The sequence below is a fragment of the Budorcas taxicolor genome, chromosome 7, assembly GCF_023091745.1.
Source record: "Budorcas taxicolor isolate Tak-1 chromosome 7, Takin1.1, whole genome shotgun sequence".
Lineage (NCBI taxonomy): Eukaryota > Metazoa > Chordata > Mammalia > Artiodactyla > Bovidae > Budorcas > Budorcas taxicolor.
Genome location: NC_068916.1, coordinates 67,564,717 through 67,572,920, shown reverse-complemented (window position 1 = coordinate 67,572,920; position 8,204 = coordinate 67,564,717). Strand labels below are relative to the sequence as shown.

At 40.7% G+C, this 8,204-nt stretch overlaps 1 protein-coding gene across 2 annotated transcripts in view; it reads right to left on the bottom strand.

Annotated features, from left to right (window-relative positions):
- Window positions 1–3,223: 3,223 nt before the first annotated feature.
- Window positions 3,224–8,204, bottom strand: part of SGCD (sarcoglycan delta) — a 613,120-nt gene continuing 608,139 nt past the window's right edge. For both annotated transcript variants that reach the window (XM_052644383.1, XM_052644384.1), the window contains exons 7-8: window positions 7,476–7,599; window positions 3,224–6,110 (exon numbers count right to left, since the gene is read on the bottom strand). In XM_052644383.1, the coding sequence (XP_052500343.1) occupies window positions 5,937–6,110; window positions 7,476–7,599 (298 nt within the window). In that variant the 3' untranslated portion in view covers window positions 3,224–5,936. The remainder of the gene's footprint in view (window positions 6,111–7,475; window positions 7,600–8,204) is intronic.

Sequence of the window (8,204 nt, the reverse complement as noted above, 5' to 3'; positions counted from 1 at the left end):
GAAGGTTCACAACTTGCTCAGATCCTCAAAAGAAACTATGACATCCCCCCAAATGTTAGGACTTTGTGGATTATATAAATATGGAGACTAAAGAAGCAGCCGTGTCTTCTTGGTCATCAAATATCTTTTGCCCTCAGACAGTACTTTGCTATACTGCTCCTTTGTAATCTATGGATCAATTTGGGATTTAGGAAATCTTAGCTGTCTCTGATTTCACCAAAATAATGCAAATATAGAATTAGGCTGTGAAGACAGTAAAGAAATGGGATTACCAGAGGAGTCTAGGAGTGCAGAATAGATTTTAGGTAAGACAGGTCTTCTCTCTTGTCTGAAAGAGGTCAGCTTGTTTTATTGTCTGACTTTAGGTCATGTTCAGTGATGGAGTGAAATCCCTTCACTGTCTAGTGAGGGTGTCTACGTGCCTAACAAGGTGTTTTAGAATAGTATTCTGGTTTCCCATTGCGACAGCTGGATTTGAACTCTAAAAATACTTCCTGTTGATAGTGTTTTCCTCTGTACAGTTGCAAACCTCCTGGAGGTGGAACTGATATTACCACTTGTTGGGCAAAAGTTAAGAAGTCAGCATTGCTGTTGGTATGTTTGAGACTATTTACTGATGGGTTTGGTTAACATCCTTAATACTGTTCTGACATCACACCTCTTGTTGCATGCTTTGAACTGCTCTTTTTTCCAGGGGAAGATGCTAATATATCCTACTCTGTCAGTATCTAAAAAGAAGATGTGGGGTGGGATAAAACCAAAGAAATGAGTCACCCCCAAGGGGATGTTTTCTTTTATTCTTGTGCTCTAACAATACTCAAAACGAGGACCTCCCACAAATAATTCTTTTCCCTTTGCCATTCAGACCTGTCTTGAGAAATTTCAAGGACTCCATTATGAAGAAAGCTTTTAAGAACCATAGAAATCACATTGCTTTTGAAAGTGCTAATGTGTGCGGTGTGCTGTGCTGGCTGAAGCTTTATCTCTTATCAGTGGTTTAGCTTTGTGAATGAGAAATTCAGAGGCAACTGTGTAATTTGAAATTCTGATTACCACAAAGAAAGAGATGCATCTGACACCCCAGTGCAGTAGCTTTGACTATTTTAATGGAAATATGTTGGGACTAGAGGAGCCTTCCACTGAGGAAAAAGTGATGAAAGACCAAACGAGAGACATTTTATCTTTGAGATAAAAGGCCTGTTTTCTAAGGTTGTTTCTTTTATTATGACTTTTTCCCTCTACCTGCTACTGGGGCACCATGCAAATGTTTCATTCCAGGAACTGCTTTGTTATTCTTTTTGTGCCTAAGATTTCTCAGAGCAAGAGAAATAGAGAAAAGGGGTCATGTTTACAACCTACTTAAATGGGATTTTCACCTTTCCGAGAGCCTTAAAAAAAATAAGGATCTAGTGCTTAAATGGATCTGTTTACTTCCTTGGTTCAAACGTCAGGCTACCTTTTGCCTAAAATAAATCACGATATTTTCATGTAGTTGCTCCTGTGAAGGCCAATTTAATCCTCTCTTAGTTGAATCCAGATAAAATGCTGAAGGACTCCTTTAACTAATGTCGATTAGAGACTGGTAAATGGTGGATAAAAAAATAAACACCTTTCCTTCCCTAACAGGAATACTACTACTTACAAAGAATCATTCATAACTGATGCTACTTTAGCAATATTGAATATGAAGTCCTGGATTAGCAACAGGGGTGCTGACTGAAGGGACAAATCTCTGGGAGGAACCTGCCTTACCATGCAGAGGCAGAGATTTTGGAATTCAAAGTAGGTCTTTCCTTTACTCCTATTACACCAGAGAACAAAGACCCAGATCCTTGAAGACAACATCAAGGCAGCCTTGCCCCCTGACCTCTAACTCCCCAGCAGTAGCTTCATGAAATAATTCTATATTTTTTCTTCTTACATATTTTAAGATATTTCTTTGAATATTTCTAATTATTTATTGGTCCTGCCAACTCTTCAGGCCTGATGTAGTCATAAGAGAACAAGTCTGCTGTAGGTGTGAATAACTGAGGTGATGGATGGCAAAAAGATGTGTTAAGTCAAAAATATTCTTCAGAGGACCATGGAATGGGTGTCTTTCTGGAATATGAGAAGGTGAGATAGAAACCTCTAAGCAGAGACTGCAGAAATAGTCTCTTCAGGAAAGATATTCTAGATGTAAATCAAAGGACCCCTGCTTCACTTCATGTCATACGATGATGCTAACTCAAGGAACCCCTATATATTAAGGATCCTAGGAAAACCTTTTGGAGGATCACAGCCTTCCTCTTTCACTCAACCCTTCCCTAATTCCATCTTCCTTCTTCCCAAGAATCCTGTGAGCCTGTGTTTCTCAGACAAGTGGATATCTTTTACGTGCAATGTAAGGTGGAACATCTTTTCTATAACCACATATTTATACTCCCAAGCATGCCTGGAAATGTACCGCTATCACTTGCTTTCTCTCCTGCTGTGTCCAACACAGATGAGACTACACATGACCTCTATGCCAGGTGTCAGCAAACTTTTACCGAAAAACCAATTAGTAACTGTGTCATGAGTAACTGGGCCACGAGGTTGCTGGCACAGATACTCGACCCTGCTGGTCCAGTATGCAATCAGCTCTCCATAACATGTAAGTGGATGGATGTGGCTGTGTTAAAATAAAACTTTATTTACAAAAACAGATGATGAGTCCCATTTGGCTTAGGGACCAGAGTTTGTTGACCCCTGTGCTAGAGGGTCAAGCAATCTTTGGTCTGTGGTGCTGGACGTACAATGAAAATCAACCAACGGAAACTGACCTAAATGAAGTTAAAAGCCAGTTCAAGTTTATAGGTTCTATCTCTTGGTAACAGAAAGATAAAGCTTCATATCAAGTTTCCACCTAGACTGATGACACCAAAAGGGCTTTTGAAAACCTCCTTCATACTAGTCATTCCTTAAGACTCAGCTTTAACAACTTATTAGCAGATATCCAATAAACTAGGTGCTAAACATTTGGAGATGAAACTTTCCTGAAAAGTATTTAAATACTAGAACTTCTAGAATATTGAAATTTCATTTAAGCTCTTCATTATGCCACCCACTGCTTAATATTCTGAGAGATGTGATACTGTATATAAAGATTAGAAAGCATTTCATTGTTATAAATTAAAATTATCAGATTTTAATGTAGAAGAGATTTTGTTTTTCCAGAATTCAAGTGAAATGTTTTGTCATGACCAGGGACATGGAGGAAGTTAGGGGGAAAAATGTACATTGAGGACTTAATATGCATTTACCGAATTCTAAAGTCTGAACTGAAATACATAATTTAATCCATGCCAAACTTCCTGCTCATTACCTATATTGTAGTCACTCAGCACAGATGAAAATCAGAATTTTATATCATGTCTGTCCCCATAGGTGCTTGATTTCTAGTCTTGGTTGCTATTATTCTTTTTATTCTATTTGTGATCTGAGTACTTTTAGGATTAAATTTTGCAAATGGGATCACACCACTCTTTTTTATTGGCATAAAATTCCCAAGGTGCTCCTCTCAGACTTTCATTTAACGATTAGAACAAAATTAGATGAAAGAGCTCAGTGAACCTTCTGTTTCTTTGTCATCCTTAGAACAGGTACTTGAGATGACAAAATGCAAAGATGGTCTCTGTTAAAAAAGAAACCCAACAAAACGCAAAAACCCTTTGTCTTCAGGTATGTAGCCACAAAGGACCTCATAACTACTGTTGATCTGAAAGATATGGGGTAGATGTTCCGAGTTGTCAAGGAGGGCCTTTCTTGGCTTGGAATAACCCTGGATATGGTACATGCAGATTCTGGCAGTGTGATTCTACATATATAAATAGTACTGAGCCAGAGCAACTGGATTTTTTTTTTTTTAACCATTTTCTTTTTTAGACCCTAATGCTGCAAAATAAACAATCATATGGTCTCATCATTAAGCAATCCAGTTCTTCTCTATGGATATTGAGCAGGAGTGACTGGAGGGAGCCCGGGATCCAGAAGCCAGCAGAGCCACTGGTCAAGCTAGAACCATCCCTCTTCCCCCGACTGCTAAGTGACCAAGCAACACACAGTTTGTTTTTACCCCCCATGTGTGCAATCTCAGCCCCCCGATGCTTGAGTGTCATCTCAAAAACACCAAACCTCTTATTTTCTATGGCAAATGTCACCTCTGCTTGTGAAGTAAGAAAAAGTAGAACCCTGTTGAGGAAAAAACAAATGCCATTCAGGCCTACAAGTACGACTTCAGTGGGGCCACTGCTTGCCAAGTGGCATCCAGGGAGGTAGAAACCAGTTATGTCTCCCTTCCAGGCTCCTCGGAGTCTACATCTGTCAGCCACTTGGTTTGTCTACCAGCTTTTAAGATGCCTGGTCATCATTTTACCCTTTCCCTCCAATCACCCAAAATAAACTACAGGTAACAACAAGATAAACAGGATGTGCTTCTCCTTGCTGAGTGCATTGACGTAAGGCACAGGCACATTTCCCCCTCTTTGAACAGAGACGGTGTAATCTCCTGTCCCAGCACAAGAGCTGGCCAGGGTGACCCTGGAGCGTGATGATGAAAGTGGGGGTGATGGGAGGTAGCTGATGGCGGGAATTAGGGAGCTGCTGCCATTTGCAGGGGAGCAGGGACCACTGGGCACCAGGGGACACAGTGATTCTAAGGAAGACACTTGACTCTTGTCTAGAGTAATATTCCATGAACATTCCTGGGGGCACATGGTACTGCATGGCTATGATTCTCGGGTCACTATTCTTAGAGAAAACAATGGTCAATTTAGGAAAATGAATATCCCGATACTGAAAAACTATGTAAGAAGATTGGAGGCAGAGTGTTTGTGCATGCCTTTAAAAATAAAAGGCGTGCCTCTAAATTACCTACCAGTCCCCAGAAACATATTTAAAAACAATTCTGTTCCCTATGCCACTCTTTGACTGCCACCTCCCGATAGCTTCCCATAGGGGTAGGGGGTTCCACTCTTAAGGATTTGGATTGACTTGATCATTTTGGGTAGGAGCCCGCTGGATAAAAGTCAAAAGTGAGGTTGTAACAGATTTTGAGCCATTTTTTTCCCTTTAAACAGAGACATATCGGCCATTTATTCTTAGTCTGTCAGGCCTCTGAGTAGCTTCCAGCCGACTGAGGAGCAGCTGTTATCCTATTTTGTGCTGATTTACAGCTCCTGTTTTGACTGTGGGATAATATGCGGGTTTGAAGGAAGGAGGCTAGCAGGAGTTGGGAGAGTCATTCAAACTTTGCTAAAATCCATCCTCCAAATTCCACAACCATGAAAGCCTGGATGCATTTGGATGCCAAAGTAGCACAGCCAGTCTGAGTTCCTCTGTCTGACTTCTAGAGGGATTTGACTTGAAGAGGGAGGAGATGGCTGGCTGTGTGAAAGCTCATAAAGGGAACTAAGGGTCTGCTTTTACTACAGGGGTCTTAGCCACTGAGGGCGACTTGCAAATTCCCGCCATCACTGCCTTGTGATGACACTAAAAGAAAAGACAGGCTGTTACTCAAACATGTAGAGGGCTATTCAGTAAGTGTCGATACACTGTGTGATTCAGCAGGGTCTGGAGAATATTGGGCCCAAATTAGTGTTTTGATTTTATCATGTACATTGACAGGGTTGGGATAGCAATGACAGTGGATATCACAGGGTCACCCATGGTTCCTTTTGTACTGAAACCTCATTTTATACAGAGGATATATATATTTATTTATATATATTTATATATATTTATATCCACCCACACACGCAAACACACTCACGCATACACACACGCACGCACGCACGCACACACATACACACAAGGTCTTTGATAGGCTTTCCGTGTTCTAGTAAAAATAGCTGGCAGCCAGGGTCTAAAGCCAAAAAAGGCCTGGATGCTGCCGGCAGTGTCCACTACAGATGGTCTCACAGGCAGACACTTGTGTTTATCTGACAGGTGGAACCGGTTCCTGCCTGGGACAGGAATAACCTCCCGTTGGCGCAGACGCAGATCTCGAACACCTTCTGCCTCGTTCCTGTGGGCGTATAGGATCCATGAGGCAGTCTAGGTAGTTTGATTTTCGCAGCATCTAACTTAATCTAAAGAGAGGAAACAGGAAGGAAGAGTCACTTATCCTCTTAACATTCCAAAACAGTGGATAAGAATGTTCAGTTGAAATTGAACGAGTACCTACTACGTACTCGGCATTGTTGATGCTGGGAATTCAGGGATGAACAAGACAGGTCAAGTCTCTTCCCTCCCAGAAGCTTGTATTCTAGTCAGACAGTGTTGCACTGGCAACATCATGTATATATTAGTATTTTGTAATAGTATATCATGTGGAATGTGAACGGATTCCTAGAGTGATGTAAATTTGGAAATGGTAGGGTAACAATTTTCTTTACTATTTTCTTTTCTTTGCTATTCTCAGCCTCTCTATACACTTAGGTATGGGGTGGGGCTTCAAGAACATGCAGCACTTCTTGCTTAAGTGTCAGGATTATAATTGATCCCTCCAGTGTCCAGATCCTGATAGCTATAAATTGCATCTGTGATGTAGTCACTCCTTCTAAATGTGTGTGGTTTGGAGTCTGCAGCTGTCTGTGGAGACAGTTTTGATAACTGAAAGCTCTATCTGACTTGCTCTGTTAAAACAAATATAGCACATGCCAAACCAATCAAAAGTCGGGCTTAGTGAACAGAGGTAGGTGGAGACTGATAACCTCTAAGGAGAAATGGAAAGCGGAATAGAGTTTTGCTTGAAAAACTCATTTTTCCTCTTTAAAAAAATCTTAAATAGAAAAATTCACTTATGAATAGGATGAAGGCACTTTCAAAAGTTTGCATTTGAATTGTATTTTCTTTGGGGATTTGGCTTACCTTGCTTGCAAAAACACAAGCAGCTCTTCTGTTCACCAAAGTGAGACTGTATTGGGGTAAGAGAATGAGTATTTGTAGCCTTTCGTCTCTTAGCCTCTCATTGCCTATCTGGTTTTGACTTGTTCTGATTTGGGATAGCTGTTAGATCTTACTTTTCCATTTTCGGTGAAAGTAGACGCATGCAATGTACACTTAAAAATGACTACAAGTAAACTAAGCTTCTCTTTAAATAGTCTTGTGTGTTTTAGAGTTTAATTATACCAGCCAACTAAATCTATTTTAAGGTGATGAGAGGGTTTGGAGTTAGCATTCATTTTTACAGCTGTCCTTATAATTCTGTTTTTGTAATATGCACTATTAGCTGAGCACTTTACAAATAATGAGTCATAACTTTTATGGGTTGTGGGTTTGGCTTATAATTGTGCTGTTCAATATATGTGATCCAGAAATAAAACCTCCCAATTGGCTCTTTTTGTTGTTACACTGTATGATCAACTTCAGAGGCAAAGCAGTGATGTGTCTTAGAAGAATCGTTGGCTCATTGGAGCTGTGTCTCTCTGGGCTTCTGTCCCTCTCATGCCTACCTCTCCATCTTTGGACTCCAGTCTCAGCTCTGTTCTGCAGATGGCTTCCATGTTGCCAGCTTCTGCATTTATTTCTACTCCTTTTGGGGCCTCCATCACCAGGGACCGGGTCGGGGACTCCAACCTGAAATATACACAAGGCTAAGCGTCAAGATCGCGTTTCACTCTTTTAGTAAATTTAGGAGGAAGCTGATGCTTCTGAGTATTGAGATGACACCAGTATCTGATGAGAAAGTGCTTCCAGCTTTGCTTCACACGCCTGATCAACTTTATTAGGGTGGACATAGCATATCTGGGCGTTATCTTCATTGCACACCATAAAGATTGTGAGGAACGTGTTTAAAGCTCCTAGTTTTGTTCTGTCTTACACCTAGTTGATTGTTGCTTTATTAGCATGATTAACCAGCTTCTTACATAAGTTATCTCTAGAGTAAGGCAATTTCAAGTCTAAACTAAGATTCCTAAAATTGGTAGGTATTCTCTCCAGTTTGCCCTACTTTGTGTCTTCCTGGGAATAGGTAGAGGTTAAGAAAATAGACCTAGGAGTTGGACATGATTGACCCAAGCCATGGAGCTGCCATGGTATGACTTTGGAAAGTCCTTTCCTCCTCTCTTTTCCAAAATTTCTTAAAGCCTCAGTTTCCTCATATCTAAAGTGCCCCAAGTGGTGCCTGGCACATTGGAAATGTATGATTAATACGTGTTAATCATTACTATTACTGCTGTGAC